At 38.4% G+C, this 18,011-nt stretch overlaps 3 protein-coding genes across 6 annotated transcripts; 1 reads left to right on the top strand and 2 right to left on the bottom strand.

The window, feature by feature from the left end:
• The first annotated feature begins 502 nt into the window (after nucleotides 1-502).
• Nucleotides 503-8,342, top strand: LOC103450956 (alpha-crystallin domain-containing protein 22.3-like). Of its 4 annotated transcripts, XM_070809935.1 has the most exons (6): nucleotides 503-1,438; nucleotides 4,070-4,446; nucleotides 5,227-5,779; nucleotides 6,126-6,152; nucleotides 6,590-6,656; nucleotides 8,039-8,342. In XM_070809935.1, the coding sequence occupies exons 1-3, from the start codon at nucleotides 1,416-1,418 to the stop codon at nucleotides 5,463-5,465; spliced, it is 639 nt and encodes a 212-aa protein (XP_070666036.1). In that variant the 5' UTR covers nucleotides 503-1,415; the 3' UTR covers nucleotides 5,466-5,779; nucleotides 6,126-6,152; nucleotides 6,590-6,656; nucleotides 8,039-8,342. The 4 variants fall into 4 exon arrangements, with proteins under 4 accessions (XP_070666036.1, XP_008388587.1, XP_070666034.1 ...); XM_008390365.4 differs by lacking the exon at nucleotides 6,126-6,152; XM_070809933.1 differs by having other exon boundaries at nucleotides 5,227-6,152.
• Nucleotides 8,343-9,277: 935 nt separating this feature from the next.
• LOC103450957 (putative pentatricopeptide repeat-containing protein At3g05240) lies at nucleotides 9,278-11,860 on the bottom strand. Its single transcript, XM_008390366.4, has 2 exons — nucleotides 9,920-11,860; nucleotides 9,278-9,812 (listed from the first exon to the last, which is right to left on the bottom strand). The coding sequence occupies exon 1, from the start codon at nucleotides 11,682-11,684 to the stop codon at nucleotides 9,987-9,989; it is 1,698 nt and encodes a 565-aa protein (XP_008388588.2). The 5' UTR covers nucleotides 11,685-11,860; the 3' UTR covers nucleotides 9,278-9,812; nucleotides 9,920-9,986.
• A 113-nt stretch (nucleotides 11,861-11,973) lies between these two features.
• Nucleotides 11,974-12,681, bottom strand: LOC103451333 (uncharacterized). The gene has a single exon (XM_008390747.1). It carries the CDS (start codon nucleotides 12,679-12,681, stop codon nucleotides 11,974-11,976), a length of 708 nt encoding a protein of 235 aa, XP_008388969.1.
• Between the last annotated feature and the right edge of the window lie 5,330 nt (nucleotides 12,682-18,011).

Here is an 18,011-nt window from a genome sequence, read left to right as displayed (position 1 = left end):
CTCTGCAGAGAGAGAGAAACGGAGGAGGTATGAAACCTGTGACATGGAAGTTTTTCTTGTAAAGAAGACATTTTAAATATCCCGTGCTGTAAATAAATGGTGTTTTATGTTCAGGTAGGGATAGTAGGCGGCAATAGCAATTCAAGAAAAGCAATAGGGGTGTGTGGGTGTGCTATCCACACACCCCATTTTACTTCTCACACACCCCTTGATAATTATGTCCATTGATCTTCTTCAATTCATCCGATCCGACGGTCGAAAATTAAAAAGGTGTGTGAGAAGTAAAATGAGGTGTGTGGATATCACAATCCAAAGCAATGAGGATCCACACACCCCAAAGCAATAAGGTGTAATTTTTTATGTCTATTCGAAACACCTCACTCGTATTATAACTCGGACTAGCATTCGAGTCACGTGGTATTTGATTTTACTCATATTATAACTCGGGTAATGATCATCACGCAACAGTGTTAAGGTTCACAAAAATTTATGCGAGTGAAACATTTTCAACTGTAAGGTTGTAATAAGAAGAGTAGATGAGTAAGAAGCATTCAATGATATCCATGGTTTGTGAAAACATATATATGTACCACTAAACCAATAAATTTGTACAATTATTCAACGACAAAGAAGTAACTAACCCTTTTAGCGAAGGTTAGTTGAGTTCGTAAGGATTGTTCTCTACGTTGAATCAAGGCCTTTGAGTCCTGCAGCCGGCAATCTCTTTTGATTTGTTGATTTGTAAAAATAAAAAATGGGCTAAAAACCACTATGTAAGTCTTCAAAAAGCTTTAATGGATAATTTGCATCGAAATGTGAATTCAGATAAAATGTTTGGTTTAGACTTTATTGATAACAACAAAGATATTAATGAGAGTTTTTTTTTCAACGCATGAGTGATACTAACTCGATACAAACTCGACGAATGATTTGTACGGTATTAAGAAAGCTTATTGTTACGAAGCACACTTAAATGCAAGTCAAAATATCATAAATTAATCAAAACACTTGGAAACAGCCTTGCTGCAACGAAAAAGTTACTCTTTGTAATCAAGAATTTAAGCTGCGTAAAATAGACGTTTGTTATTCTGATCCTCACAAAGCGGGAAGCCTTGTTGACTTTGTGTCGTCCTATAAATACACTTGGAAATATTTATGGTGGTAACATGATTGTTACTAAAAAAAATATCATTTAATATAATATTACGATGTCTACAATTTACACGTACCCCCCTAAAAAACAACAGTTTTTTGTTTACGGTGCACCTCTTTGCACCCGATTACCCTAGCCTATATAAAGCACCTCATTTTCTTTAGTCCGAGTAGCACCTCTCTCTCAGCTTAAGCGCAGGAAGCGGCAGAGACCCGAAGAACCTCCCCGTTGCGACGCCGTGCAAATCTCCTACCTCTCTCCAATGGCTTCCCCACCGCCGTCTTGGTATACTAACACACATCTCCTTTCACAGATACATAAAGTTTATGTATTTATATCTCTGGACATATCAATTTTACACATATAAAGTCGAATTTTTGCACAGCAATTTTCAGTTAATTTTATACATTTTTTGGGGGCTCAGATCGGCAATTGCATGTATGATTTTTCACGCACACATATGCACATATGTATATAAGTGTATCTATATGTCTGTGTGTGTGTATCTACAGAATTGCTTGTTATATATTTGCATGTTGGTGATGAATTTCTTGTAGTCTTTGCATAAAATGCTTTTATGTACTTGAAATCGATAACGGTCTGTGTTTGGAATTGTTCCAGTTTCTGTATGTGTAAAGGAATTTTTTTCTTTCAGGAAATTAGTTGTTATGAGTGTGACTTTATTGAAAAGGAATAAGAAAAGATAAATACTTTGGGAGTTTTGTGGATTAAATTGATGATGAGGAGTAAGGAGTTGTTTGGTGGGTAGATTTCTGAAACTGTTCCTTCGATAAGCATGTGTATTAGGCTAGAACAGCATGTTTTTGAGGAATGCTAGGGGTCGTCGCAGTTCAAATGTGATTTTAATGGGAGATCATGTTTCTGAAACTGAAAATGAAATATATGAGATATTGGTTTTAGGTCATGGTCATCAGTTAAGGAAACGTGTTTCTTCCTAAAAATGTTCAACGTGTCATGCAATACGAAGTGGCACCCTGTATGCAATATGCATTTCCCGCGCTATTTCAAAATGTTCCTATTTTCGGAAAGAAAAAACCATTTTGCGCAAATGGGGTCACAGAAGTTTGATTAGTTCTTTATATTTTTCTGAAGTGTTTATTGTAGAATGAGTATGATTGATATGGAAACGAAGCTTTCCAATAGATTTGTGTCATTTAGGAAATTAGGAGAATTGAACAAATAGATTAGCCTATTTATTATCATTTGCGTTCCAATTGATTTGTGTACCCTATGATATTTGGACATTTCCAATTAGGTTATGTCGAGTGAATCATAAAACATTCAGCAAGGTTAGATCCCCGGTAAAGTTAAACATAAGGGAGAAAAAGGGATGAATCATGCTAGTTGTGATACTGAGAAAACAAGTATTTTGGGAAAAAAATATCCCACAAAGAACTTGTAATAGGAAAAACACAAAAAAGGGATAACAAAATATAACAAGAATTTTAGAAAATGAAGAAAGGAACAAACCACGGGAAGACAATACTAAGTTTAGCAAGGGTATCTGTGTTTGCTTCTTTAGGCAATGGTGGTACATGATGTATATACATATACACAGATACATATCCTCAGGATTTAATGATAATGTGTTCTTTATGCGTCTTACTTCACTAAAGTATGGTTTGAACTTAAGTGTAAAAGAGTGCTGATTACTTATACATATAATATCTAAGTGTATGCGTTGAATTTCTTTTCCAAGTGTAGGAATAGTCCAAGAAAAATTGCGTTATGTCTGTCGGTTTGAGTCAGCACGAGCCCAGTAAGGCCACCGGGCAAAGTATGATACTTTAAATAGGGCCCAAAATTAGATCCAAGTTACATATGTACTTTGGAAGGATGTTTTTTAAGTGTTGTACTAAAAGATCCAGCCCAATCTTCATATGCCCTTGTTTGTTTAAGAGAAACCGGAAAACCTAATTGCCTAAATTTCTTCCTCTCCTTCTAGTTTGCTCTGGTTCTCCCTTTGTTTTTGCCAAAATGCCGTTTAGGTTTGTTCTTTCTTCGATTTACTCTTGATCTTCCCTATTCTTATTGTGCTTTGATTTCTGCCCATTTCTTTGACTGATGTTTCTCTTCTGTTTGTTTTTTTAGTTGTTTTTTTTTTTAAATTTTATTTTATTGATGATAGATTCTATGTCTCAGTCAACTGTATTTTAAAGAGAATGTTTTTATTTTATGTTAGTTAATTCTTTCAAGAGAATTGGGTATATAGGATGAGACTTTTGTTTCTTGTATCTGTCTTTCTTTTTTGGATGATGGGTGCTGTAAGTGCCGCCTCTTGAACATGGGAAATGATTGGGGGGTTTTTGTCATGGATTTTAGGGTATTTCATGTTTATGGTGTTGCTATATTTTGAAGTGTGTAGCTTCCAATATCCCGATGATTTTTTTTGCATTCCCACCTATTGTGGTTGAATGAAAAAAAAAATCATGAACTCACCAAATTATGTGTATTTTTTTATAAATTTTTTTAAGTCTGAATGCTTGCAACTAAACAATATTGTTTGCACCTTATAACTTGGTGATAAAAGATTTTTTATTATTTTTTATTTTTTTATTTTTTATGCCAATGTAATATGAGGACCACATTTCATTCTCAGGACCCTAAATGCCAGTGGCTTACCCTGGTTCGAGTGCTTTTTGTGATTACACCTGATAATATATAATAGTTAAATATAAAACTCACTTTTTGAAAGCTGCAATTAGAAAATAATCATTTATCACATTCCTTTGGAAAGTGAGTAGAAATATATGTACTTCTCTTGTATATGTCTGTATGTGACTAATATCTATTATTTTATTATGGAGGTGCTTAATGCCTGAAAATGCAACTTGTCTAATAGACTTTATTGCACCCTATTTGCCTGCTGTGATAAACTTTGAGGTATTCTTGTAGGTTTGCGGGAACAAGTAAGACTAATGAACCAGATCAATCAGATCCTCAACAACCAAAGTTTGATCCTACACAACCCATATTATTACATCCAACACCTCTCAGAAGTGAGCCTTATATTCCGCCTACAATGGATTTATCAGAAACTACAGACTTTGATGCAGAAGAACAGATGCAGCAAGTTATGATAGTTCTACCAACTCAGTCAACAATAGAAGAGAAGAATAAGATTTTGGAAACCAATGAGTCAACGATTATTTTGACTGGAGCTGCTGCTGCATTGGCACAAGGGGGACCAACAGTAGGATCAGTTGATATTGGCGAGAACGAAGACTCATACTTATTCCGTGTCTCTATACCAGGGGCTTTGAAGGAAGATAGTGAGTATGATCACCTTGCGTCAGTTTGTTAAATACTTGATTGTTATTGTTATACGTTCTTATAACTTATTATTCCTTTTTGTTAATTGGATGCACTATGAATGGAGACCCTTGTTCGTTGACTTAGCATTCTTTATCTCATATAATAATGGTTGATTGCTTGAATGCTTGTAGCATATTAGGCTAAGTATATACATCTTTGACAAAGGCGTGATTATCAGTCAAAAGTTAATTTGTTCAACATTAGTCATGCATGTGTAACTAAGCAGGGCATATCTCCCAGATTTTATTTAGTGAAAAAGAGTAAGATTCTCCATTTTTATACCGCATAACATTTTGACACCAAGCATCTCCAATTGCATCTTAGCCTTCGACCCATCTTCTAGCTTTATTTTCCTTGTGTCTTCTATGATTATCTTTAGCAACAGTGTGAAAGAAGTAAGTGTTCTTATCACCTTACTGGATTAAAGTGATTGATTGGTGATAGAGTAGAGGTCGAGTGAGGCATGGTGTTTGAAATCAGTTCACCACCATATGGTGTTGTGAGGTCACCTTAAGAATGCCCTAAGCTATTCAGGTTAGTAGGGCACAACATACACACAACAAAAACATTAGTCAAGCATGTTGACATTTTTGTATGTTTCTATAATGTGTTCCTATTAGACTTTGAATAACTGGGTTATCTGTTTATCATGAAGCTGGGTTATCTATTTGTCTCAACATGTCTTGATACTTATTATCATGCTTAATGAACCACATCTCTTGTCTTTGCCAATGCAGAATTTAGTTGTAATGTTGATCCTGATGGGAAAGTATTAGTACAAGGAGTAACTACGACAGGAGGGAAAATCGTATGCAGGGATTTCCATGTCTTTAAGATGAAGACACAAAATCTGTGCCCACCAGGTCACTTCTCTGTCTCGATCCAGCTTCCTGGTCCAGTTGAAAGTGAGAAAAAAATTGTCTCTCTCGAGAATGAGGGGATTTTGGAGGGCATTGTGAAGAAAAAATTACCATAAATATTCTGCTTTGAGGAGCTTGTATGCTTTCTTATGATGAAGAGGTCTGAATTGAATGGAGAAGACTCCATATGTTAGGACTTAAGATGTAGACAATAAATAATTGCCTCTGTTAAGCGGAGGATGAGGCCTTGGATACGAGCTAGAGGTGATATACAGTACGCTTGCTTGAGCCCAACTAATAGTGAACTGGGGCTTTGCTAAGCTGTTTGTATGCACTCATTTTAAGACTGGAAGCTGTGTTCATGGGTGGACTATGTTTTATTTTCGTTGAAAGTTCTCTCTACCAAGACCAGTTCATGGTGAAACAGCTGGTAGTTATCTTGAGACTTGCAAGATACTTAGCTTTGTTTATTTTGTGGAAAATTGGTCTCTTATGGATTTATATTTTTATGAAGAGTACTTTTGGAAAAAATTATATATCGTTTGAGTTTACTAAAAGCGCTTTTGATGAAATTGCTTTTGGAATGCAAGAAGCACATAACTGGTGTTTCTTCCAATTGCACTCCAAGTGCTTTTGGAACCCAAAAGCACTTTCACCAAAAGTGTTTCCAGTTATTTTAAAAGCACTTCCAAATGTGTGTATATGTTTTGGGTGGGTGGGTGGGGTTGACCGTAAGGGGCTGACATTGGTAGTGGTGCTTTGGTTGTGATTAACAGCTTGCTGGTCGGAACACCAAACTGCAGGTTTGAACTTTGAAACCCAAATTCAGACCGTTTATAAGTTTGTTTTCTTTTCTTTACCAGCCTCTTGGATATCTGAATGAGTGGGCAAGTGTTTTGTTGTATTGACCAAAAGATTTTTTAAAACTTCCTCATGCATCCGTGTCCTGTGAAGGTTAAGACCTACAACCTTAGCGTCTTCAAAAAATTTCTGGTTCATTCCCAGTTCACATTTTTTTTAGATTCTCTGATGAGAATTTGTGGCATCTCTTACTGAGAGTCCTGCTTTCACTACTGTACTTCCCCTGACTGCTACTGTTTTGCATTCTTAATTTGGCTCTACAGGTTCCTGCATTCTTAATTTTTCATTTTTAGAGGTTACTCTGCCAAACTTCTGCCAGCAAATTCTTGGTTTGTCTCACACAAGATAAACTGACACGTAAACTTTTCGATATTCACAGTTAATGGTTGAAGCAATTTTGGCATCATAAAGTTTGCTTGCCATCTGGAATCGCATAATTTGTAGAGGTATTACTTTCCTGACTGTCTTTTATTGTATGCAGTTATTTTCTTCCCAAGTTAGTAGATTGTGAATTGTATAGAATCTATAGATATGGTAAGCCAGTTTTCTTCCTCTGTTAAGGTTTTAATTATTGCTTAGTACTTGGAAAATCATCTAATGGTTGTCTTACTATTTCATCCTTTACCATATCTTACAAAATACAATAATGCCATTTGTACTGCGTTTATCGACTCCGTAACTGACCACCCTTCTAATAGAGGTCGGCCCACAAACATGTTTGGCCACCCTCTGTTAGAAGGTTGGTCAGCAACGGGGTCAATAAATGTGGTGTAAATAGCAGCACTCTGCGAAGTATTTTATAGATGTCTAAATTCTTCCGTCACTGTTATGGTATAGACATAAAAGTTAAAAGGTCGTTGGTGAAATATGCGCTTAGTGCAACTAGAAAAGGTTTTTTTTTTTATAATTTATAATTATATACAGGTATAAATATAAATAGAATGTTTAGCATTTCATTTTTGGTGTCTTCAATTTTTTGCCCAATTTTCATATTTTCTATGATTGGTACGGTTGAATGATATGATTCAATGTTTATTTTGGTTGGAGCTAATAGATGATTGCTTCTTTGTCATACCAATTATTCATATAAGCTGACAATGCATCTTTATGTTCAAGCAATAACACATATATCATTGGAAGTCATTTTTTAAGTCTCAGATTGTCTTCTTCCCAAAAAAAAACCTCCTCTTAATATGTAAATATGTCGTCGCCTGCCTGTAGAGATTTTTTTCTTTACGAGTAAAAGAGTTTTTTGTTGTAGTTGTGTTAGACGGTGTTGGATTTGGTCACTCCATCTTTCAATGGGGAATGTAGTGAAGCCAAACCTATTCGTATGTTGGATGTTCTCTACATGTATGCAAAGCACAGGTACAAAGTGCATCTCGTTCATGTTAGGAAGATAGATGAGTCCAGATTTGTGTTGCTTGAATTTTTAAAGGCCTTGTTTGGTGAGCCGGATTAGGGCATGAATCCTGTTTGTTGTTTGCTGGAGTTAAGTGTAGCATGAATCGGATTTGAATCTTGGATTTATATTCCAAATAAGTGGGATTCTGTAACCCAACCTTAGACATGGGTTTCCACGCCGGTACCCAAACCCCAATCCAAGCCAGCCCACTGAACATGCTACTAAATGGGTAGGTGGGTGTAGGTAACGCTCTTCCCATGTGTGCACTGCATGTTTTCCGCATGCGCGCTGCTGCGTGGTCTGATTAAGTCTATAAGTACTGCCAGTAGTTGCATCCCCAAAACATATCTGTTAGTCATTTGTAGGTAGAAATCAAAATTATCCAAGGTCCATTGTACCAATCTCTGTTTTTGTGTCTTGCAGTCATGATTTCGGGAGAAGGTGCCGGTGAAGGTGATGTTGAAGATGAGGACGATGGACATGAAGCGAATCCATGATGGATTACAGTAAAAAATTTCGAACATCTCAAAATGCAGATGTTTGAAAGTCGGATCCATGAGCAAAATTACCAGAATATATTAATTTCCCTTTGTATCGGTGTAAACACCGAATTATGATCTGAAAAATGAAGAAAAGAGGTATAAACTTTCTTCTTCAATTTGTTTGAGTTTCTTGAGCATTGTGTTGGAAGACTCTTATTTGCTTTTGTGGAAGTGATTTTGTTACAGAGGTTGGATGTGTTAAAAGACTTGAAACATTCCTCAAAATCCCCCAGAATTCATAACTTTTTAAAAGGAAGACTAATGAAAAGGTTTGAAAATTTTGAGTTTTAACGATAAGGACAAAATAAAGGGTAAAGTGAATAGTATCAGGATTGACATTTTAGTGTAAAAATGTGATTTTTCGTTAGAGTAAACAGTATTGGGAGCTTTTCGTTAAAGTTCCTCTTTTTAAATCCTTGAAAATTAAATCTTTGATTGAATACATTTGGATTTTCATGAACTTTATAAACTCCAAGTCCTTATCATTCTCGCCTTTGGACTTCGTAACCGCATTTAAAATCCTGATTAAATTACTCCTGGACACCCTCCTCAGACAAATCACAAATTGATGTGTGTGTAGACAAATTACAATTTGACATGTATGAGGACTAATTACACATCATTTCTTCTATCAGCCATTCTACTTTGCAGACAAATTATAGTTTGATGTGTAAAAAAGAATTTTTCTTTTTTACCCATAACATAGCTCTATAAGGTATGGGTCGCCACAAATTGAAGGACGCAAGCAACATGTGCATTGTTTAGTTGGGACGGAATTTATTATAAATAGTCGATACGAATACTTGAGACTTTGAACTTCTCCTTTCAATCTCTTTGTTTACGAAATTCTATTATGCTTCGGGAATTGTTCTAAAAATCTTTGCCTAGCGTCATCTAGGCCCTGCTTAGGCGCTAGGCAGCTGGTCACCACTTTGATTAATTAGTACCTAGGCGCTTGAAAATTAAGAAATGGCGTCTAGGTAGGATCCTCTAAGCACCTGCCTAGGCTGCATCCTCACTTTGACAGAAAATAAATAATTTTCATTTTGCATTTAATTTTTTCAACAAGTTGTAGACTTAAATACTAGAATAAATATTCATTATATGCTTGTTGCTCATGTTTTCAATATACTCTAATACTTTATAATCTATACGTCATTCTATTTTGCAATTTATCTGTATAAGTAAACATTTATTTATATGTTATATAATAAATTTAATTAATATTAAAAAACCACATTGGCCCCGCTCCAAGACGCCTCCTAGGTGCTAGACCCCTGCTCGTCGTCCGACTAGCACCTTTTAGAACCTTGGCTCCAGGTATCCTATACTTTGAGGTTTTTTGTCGTTGGAGTCATTTTTATCCTCAATCAAAAATCTAACAGCTAAAAACTCCGAAGTATAGGATACCTCCAAGAATACAAAAAAATCCTGAGACCTTCAGCACTTCTTCAACCACTTGCTCTGATGTTTTAGTTGGTTACTATTGTGAACATTCTTCAGGGCTTTTGCTGGCAGTGGTCTCATTCTTCCATTGCAAACTTCAGGTTGCCACAGTTATGGGAATGGAAGGTCTTCCCATTCGCACAACCGTGACAACCTGCAGTTTGCACTGCAAGTAACTTCGATCTGATCCTCTTCGGTACAGCTTACTCCTGATAATTTTTCTGAATTATTATCGAGATTTTCCGGAGGATTTCGAAGTATTGGGATTGAAATATTTGTTTCAGTTGAACACAAATGACCAAGGCTTTGGACATACCTGCTCTTTTGAGATTATGACAGGCAGAACATACACATATATCTCATCTGGGAATGTTTTAGTACACTTACGAACTTAACAACTCCATTTCGACCGAACTATGCCCGAGATTTTTGGCAATATTCCTGTTTTTCATCAGTTCTCTAACCCGATTTACCTCCTGCCATCGACCAGCCCTAGCGTATATATTGGACAGCAGAACATAAACTCCACTGCCATGAGGTTCCATCTCTATTATGTATCTTCTCACTTGGTCAGCTAGATCAACATTTTCATGTATCTCGCAGCCGTTCAAGAGAGCTCCCCAGACAGCAACATTGGGTTGGATCGGCATCTCTTCCAGCAGTCTCATCGCCTCATCAAAGTGGCCTGCTCGACTCAGAAGATCAACCATGCAGCAATAATGATCCGCAGTCGGCTTTATGCCGTAAAGATTTACCATTGAGGCAAAATGTCTCTGACCCTCCTCTACAAGACCGATATGGCTACATGCCGATAAAACCCCAATGTAAGTGATCTGGTCTGGAATAACACTAGCATCCTCTTGCATTTTTCTAAATGTATGTAGCGCTTCCATACCGTGTCCATGCGTAGCTAAACAGATAATCATGCTAGTCCATGCCATCACATCTTTCTTCTGCAAGTTCTCGAAAATTCTTCGAGCACTTCCTGCATCTCCAATTTTAGCATACATGTCAACTAAGGCAGTCCCGATTGTAGTATCTTTGCCCATGCTAGTTTTCGATACATATGAATGAAGATTTCGTCCGAATGCCAAAGCCCCCAACTGCCCACAAGCACCTATTACCCCTAGAAAGGTGGTTTGGTCCGGAACAAAACCAGCAATCCGCATATCAGAAAAGAGATCGATTGCGTCCTCAGCCCGGCCATACTGATTATAAGCACTAATCATGGAATTCCAGGTAACCAAGTTTTTTTGAGCCATTTTGTTGAACAGATCCCTTGCAGTTCTCAAGCTGCCACATTTTGCATACATATCTAATAAGGCAGTTGCAAGAACTACATTAAAGTTAAAACTTGAACCGAAAGGATCAAACCCTTGTTGGCGAATACGACTGTGAACCAACTTTCCTGTACCAATATCCCTACTTCGAGCACAAGCGACTACAACATGCACCATGGTGATCTCATTAGGCTGTACATTGTGAAGTTCCATACTCTTGAACACCTTTATAGCCTCGATAGCCCGACTGTTATTAACAAGCCCGGAAATCAAACTAGTCCAAGCAACTACATTCCACTTGGGAATAATATCAAACACCTTGAGTGCAGATTCCATATCTGCACAAGAAGAATACATTCTAAGCAAACAAGTAGAGCCATAGACCTCCAACCCATACCCAGTTTTCACAATGCAGTTATGAACACATTTTCCATAATGGTAATCAGCGATCACAGAACACGATTTAAGCACGAACGGGAAAGTAAAATTGTCGGGCAAGTAACCCCTTTGCAGCATTTCTCTGTACATAATCAAGGACGCAACCGGGTTCCCACTATTGGAGTAGCCTCTGATCATTGAGTTCCAGATGTAGACACTAGGCTGACTGATCTGCCGGAAAACTTTCTTCGCGTAACCGAGGTCTCTGGCCTCGGAATTGGTACAAAAATCAACAAGCCTACTTAACTGGATTACATTGTTAACAACTGAGGCGGTGATCATCAGCCCATGTATTTGTTTCAATTCACTCATGCTTCTGCATTTTTCCAAGAGTGAGAGAATGATTTTCTGGTGTTTCTTCATGAATCATGAGCTTTTTTATTCACATGGAAGAACTTGATGGACTGATCAAAAGAAGATCTTTGAACTTTGAAGCTCGAGACTAAAAATGAATTAGTAACATCACGTGACAGTAATATGACGCTACAAAAGTGACATAAAAGAAGTAAACATCACTTCACTGTAGAATGGAAGAATTAAAATTCATTGCAAAATTGGTAACATCTCATATTTCGTAGTGTTTGAGGAAAAAAAATTACAAGATTCCATAAAAAAAAATTAAAAAAAAAACCTGCTCTCTCTCTCTTGTCTCTCAGAATGCTCTTCTTCCACTTCTTCTTCTTCTTCTTGTTCTCCAAGTAACAGTTTCCATTGCGGGACAAAAAGCCCTAATCTTCAAACCCAATTTCTGCAATTCCTCTCTCTGAAACCCTAGACCCACCAAAACACCCCCAAAAAAGATTGCAAAAATGCCAATCTTGTCCCACCACTGAACCATAGCAACCCCAGAGAGCCCAAATCCCAATCCGTAGAAAAGCACATTGCTTTCAACATCTCCTCCAAACAACAATCCCAACGCACAAATCACCAGAACCCCATATAACAGAAACAGCAACAAGGACTTCCTCTTTCGTTTTCTTCCAAACCCATCGCCGCCGCCTCCGAACCCCTTCCAGATCCCCAGACCCCCTCCACTGCCGTCTCCGCTGCAGAATTCTTCAACAACCAGATCCAGCGGCTGAGGCAGTATCTTGAAGTTCGATACGATGGCCGGCACCAATTGGAGCAGCAATCTTGTTAATCTTTGAGACCCATTGCGGCGTTTGTTCTTCCTCGCACATAGAATTGGATTGTGGGTCTGGATTTGATGATAGAGTGAGAGTGGAATGGTAAAAATTGGAGATTTTGGAGCAAAGAGATTGCTTGGAAGCGAAGTTTTGGTTTTAACAAATGGGTAGGAGAAGCAAAGAGATTGCTTGGAGAGGACCGGTTGAAATTGGAAGTGAAGGATCTGCTGCATTTCTACTCCCTGCTCTCTGATCTCAAAGATGGAGAGGAAGAAGAAAAGATGACCGTTTGAACTTGAAGAACATTCTTATGTGGGATTTTTTTCACCAAATATAAAATAAAAATACAAGCTTAAGTGGGATTTATATATTTATATTTATATTTTATTTTCATCCCTTGTGATTCATCTAGTGTCATATGAAATTTCAATTTTGTTTTTAGGGTTGAGAATACCATATTTCCTAATTATAGGGAAAACAAAAATTGTATTAACTCTCTCCAAAAAAAAAAGTATTGTATTAAAATTATGGGTTGCATAATTACGACAATTCTCACACTAAATGAGAATAATGTGAGTGTGAGTTTAAATAAGACTAAAAATACATCAAAATCTTAAGTATAACGCAGTAAAATATACAAAAAGAGCTATACCAAATTCCAAAGTATAAAAAATCTCATGTTTTGGTGAAAAATGTTCGGCTAATGAACAATACCCTCCACAAGTTTTTTTCTCCCACCAACCAAGTTCAAATTCTTTTGACTTTGCCGTCCAAAGTTTACAAACTACAATAGGGTAGACAATTTGATTTATGAAATTGAGCGAATGCTCCAAAAATTCAGTCTGATTTGGGTGGAAATTGCCCTCAATGATTGATTCAAACTAAAGTGATGGTGATGGAGAAAAAAGTATTATGTTTCTTATTTTTTATTAGCTATAAAGTCGAAAAATGGGTCTTTGTTAATGCTGTGTATAAGTGAAACTTTGAAACTGTTTGGGTTAAAACTTAAACCTTGGGCTCAGAAGGGAGTTGGCCCAACGAAGAGGAGGAAAGCCCGAAGTTCAGCCCAAGTCCCGAAGGCAGAAGAGGCCTTTCCCGACTAGGTGCATATCATTTGCACCACTTGCTCACCTGTCCAAGCGCCAAGTGGTATAGACCTGCCAGTTAATCAGCCCAAAAGTACTTTACAATGGCAGTACAAGTAAAAAGCTGATGAGTCACTACCCTTCAAGCTGCATTCGGGCAAGGTTACTGCTACAAGAAGACAAGCCGAGTTGTCTATAAAAGAAGAAAAAGAAGTCATGAATGAAGACACTCAAACAAACAAATACAAGCACAAACTCTGCTCAAATCAGATTTGCCTTCAAAACAAAGCTGTAGTCAGCCCAAGCCTTCATCCTTCTCGGGATAAACCTTTGTAATAGCTCTGCTACCTGGTCAAGAACCTGCTGTAGTATCGATTTCTTTCTGCAAACTCATCTTCCTACCCCTTTTCTAAAAAGTTCTCAACCCCCTTGATAAACTACAAAGATAGGAAGTTGCAAGACGATCAGCCTTGCCCAACCCCCTTTGTTTTTGTCTTTTCATTCACTAACCTGGCAATATGTTGTATACTACAAGTTGTATTCAAGTTATTTCTAGTAATATGGTTATTAAAAGACTCTCCCAGCGCTTAAATCCGATTTGAATATGTTTTCATAGTTCAAGCCATATCTAAGTTCTAAGCCCTCGAGCATGTAAGATTTGATCATCTAAAAGTCATTGGCTTCAAGGCATAAAAAAGAGCCTTATGTTGACTTAACCCATCCACGACAAGCTTTGATAAATAAGAAGTGCGAAGTTACTTGGGGCGCAAGTAATCGATCTATCACCTAGTTTTATTTATATTATATTATGATTACCATAGCACGTTGAGTATAGAATGAATCCTGATGGGAAGCCTCAAGGCCTATCTAAGGCCCTACAAAGGCACCTATTTGGATTCATTATGTCATTCGGGCTAGAACGTTGAATATACAATGAATTCTAATGGGAAGCCTCAAGGCCTATATCTAAGGCCCTACAAAGGCACCTATTTGATTCATTCTGTCATTCGGGTTCAGGTAATCAGAAGTATAATGGTTATAAGATTTATATAACCAAGGAAACGAACCATATGTATATATTCAAATACTAAGTTAGTTATTAACGGGAAGCCTCAAGGCCTATACCTAAGGCCCCACAAAGGCACCTGTCATAACTAAAATAGTCTCTTGGATATATATACAATTAAAATTCAACATTCGTTCTACATCTGCCATGCTGAAGATGGCAGTGGCACGCCTAAGCACTTAAAAGTTAATCTTGATTGTGAGCCTCAAGGCCTACACCTAAGGCCCCACACAGGCACCTTTCAAAGTTAACTCTGTCCTTCTCTTTCAGCCTTGCCCGATCAGCCTTGCCCGACAAGCTTTGCCCGACTAGGCTTTGCCTGACTAGGCTTTGCCCGACAAGCCCGCCAGTAAAGCAGAAGCCTGACAGGAAGCATCAACCGGCACCGACCTCAAGGGGAGCTGTGTGCTCGTCGGCCAGGGAACATTCCCGACGGAAATTCCTGCCACGAACATAGTTTTGGCATGCCCAGTGGGATTTCTCTTTTTGATCAAAGAGATATGTCAAAGGGATCAGATGATTTGCAAACTGCTTCGTTATGTATGCTACAAAGATTGGAGAACGCCTCCGCAGGCTCCAGAAAAGAAGATGACCCGGTTCTAAGACCACCTAGTCCTATATCTTTACCCCATCCTGGGGAGAAAGATGATAGGGGGACTTAAAATCAAACGACCAGAAGAAGCAGCGGTGATAGATAAACATACGGATCCCTTCTCAGAAGCCCCTATAAATATGATTAGTATGGCCTGGACGGAGAAAGGGAAAAGAGAAGAAGAAAGAAGGTTGGTTGACAAACCCATAAAAGGGACACGCCCCGATCCCGATGTCCTCGTGACATCAGGATGATCACGTGCTGGCTGACACCCAAAGGGTGACGAAAGCCATTTAAATTAAGTAAAAGCTCAAAAATAAGCTAAAACAGGCAGCAGGACTAGCCACATAATACTAAAATTCAACTTCTAATTAATAAAATTAAGATCATAACATCAGTTCAGAGATACGTCTATTACAGAGTACAAACAAAATTCAAGATAGAGGTCTGTTATATTACAATAGATATCGAAGCAGAGGAAATATAGCACTGGATCACTGGTAGGGAAAAGCCTCGTAGCTTATATCGTAATCCTCGTTCGTAGGTCCTGAAGGGGGCGCAAAACAAACATGAGTGGACCAATTTGATATAAATATAATAAAACAGTTATCAACATACTAACCCCCAGGTTTATGAAAACATATATATCATGATCAAAATAGGTTTTCCGGAACCTAGCATGCCGTGCAATATCTCAAATTCATAACTTGTATAAGTAATAAACACTAGTGAGTTGTCCGATAACCCCCAGGCCCTTTGCCGGCTCCCCATCTCTGAGTAGACAGTCAGAGGAAAATACACTACAGGCCCTTTGCCGGCTCCCCGTCCCTGGTCTTAAATGCCAGAGGAAACACCCTCCAGGCCCTATGCCAACACCAAACCGTCGCCCGGGACGGACCAGAATCTATCCCTACGTCCCGTAGCGGAAGGACCACTAGGTAAGTACAAAACCATTGAACACATATATATATATATATATATATATATATATATATATATATATATATATATATATTGAAAAACAACTTCGTAGTATAAAGTCATCCATCATCTATACTACAAAGAGGTGTTCTAAACATGTTCTAAATATCATATTGTCATCCATCGGATATTCTATAAGAACCTGGGTTATAGGAAAAATAGTAATAATTCAATCTAGCCTCAGTAAACATGTTATCTCATAAAGTACTTCATAAAACATAAGTATTAAATCATGCTTTTCATGTATGCATTTCTAATATTAAAACATGCTTTTGAAGGGGTCCACTCACCGTACACCGACGGTGCAAAGCTATACCAAAAAGGTATAACGGAATCACCGTTAATAATTGCACCTATTCACATAAAGGAGTACCTTTAGTCAAACTATATTCAAACGATTGAATTTGGGAAAACGAACTTCAAAAACGGGTCCAGGACGTCGAAATTAGCCTAGGAGAGGTCCTGAACGAAACCCTGAAAAGTCAACTAAAAAGTCAACGTTGACCATTGACCGGTCAAAGTCAAAGTCAACTCTGACCGTTGACCGAGTCAACAGTCAACTGGTCAAAGGTCAAAGTCAACTGGGCTTTGGGTTTTGGGCTGGGCCAAAAGGCCTTAAGGGTTTTGGGGGAAAGGGCTGAAAGCCCACCTTTTAAATGGCCTAAGGCCTTAATTTCTAAAACATAAATTAAATAAAACCTTAAAAGGTTTTAGGTTGGGTCACGGGCTACAGGCCCTAAACATAAACGGCCCGAGGGCCTTTGGTCTTAACAAAATAATTAAATAAAAACAAAAATAAAAGAATTTGGGTTTGGGCTTGGGCTCCCTCACCACACGGGCCTAAGGCCCGCTTGCTATAGGAACCGGCCTGGGAGGCCTGGCCTCGCCAGAACACCACCACCGGAGTTTCACAACTCCGGCCGACTACCACACACAACCCTAGACCCCGATCTAGGTACCAAAATGAAGAGCAAGACGAGGGGAGTGTTTTTATACCTTCCTTTCGTCGTGGAACGGCCGGAGGTGGCCGGAAAAACCCCCGAGGTCGCCGGAGTTGGGTGTGCCTACACCCGGCTTCGATTTCGTCCTAACAACCTCAAAAATCACGAAATAACCTCCATTAAAATTCATTCACCAGATTTTAGGATGAAAAAGGGAAGGTTTGGAGCTTACCTCACCGGAAAAGCAGAAAAATTTGTCAGAGTTCCTCTCCGGATTTTACTGGGGTCGCGGGGACGAGAGGGAGAGAGAGAGAGTAGAACGAGATTGACTTCCTCACGCGGGGAGATGGGTGCGTGTGTGCGTCTCAGTGTGTGGGTGTGTGTGTTGCGGTGTAAGAAGAGAGAGAAATGAATGATGAGAGAGAGCCGAGAGACAGATAGAAGCAGGAAGAAAAGAAAACAGAAAAAGAAGAAGAAAGAAGGGAGGAGTTCACGGGGGGGGGGGGGACAAAGAGAGAAGAATGAAAATTTCTTGGGGTGCTGCCACGTGGCAGTGTTAGAAAGAAAAGATCCAATGCTTTAATTTCTGATTGGATAGTCAAAGAGGAAGAAATTGATAGATTATACACGTTTAGGGGTAAATACAAACATATATTTTTATAATTAAGGGGGTGGGTGTTACAGTGGTTAACTTGCCCAAATATCCAAGAGTCGCCAGAATCAAGGGGAGGGTGCTGTGCAGTAAGTGCCAATATGAGTGTGAGCTCGAAATACGGCCCACGAGAGCCCTCATAGATCATGAACTGATCAGGAGGGATGAAGAAGAAAAGAGAAAATAGGCACAAGAGAAAGCTCGGCGAACTCTAGAAAGGGATACCTCTCGAAGTGTCTTTCAGCG

This window comes from Malus domestica, chromosome 12, assembly GCF_042453785.1.
Source record: "Malus domestica chromosome 12, GDT2T_hap1".
Classification (NCBI taxonomy): domain Eukaryota; kingdom Viridiplantae; phylum Streptophyta; class Magnoliopsida; order Rosales; family Rosaceae; genus Malus; species Malus domestica.
The sequence above is the reverse complement of the archived record's forward strand: the minus strand, read 5'-3'. Positions and strand labels throughout refer to the sequence as shown.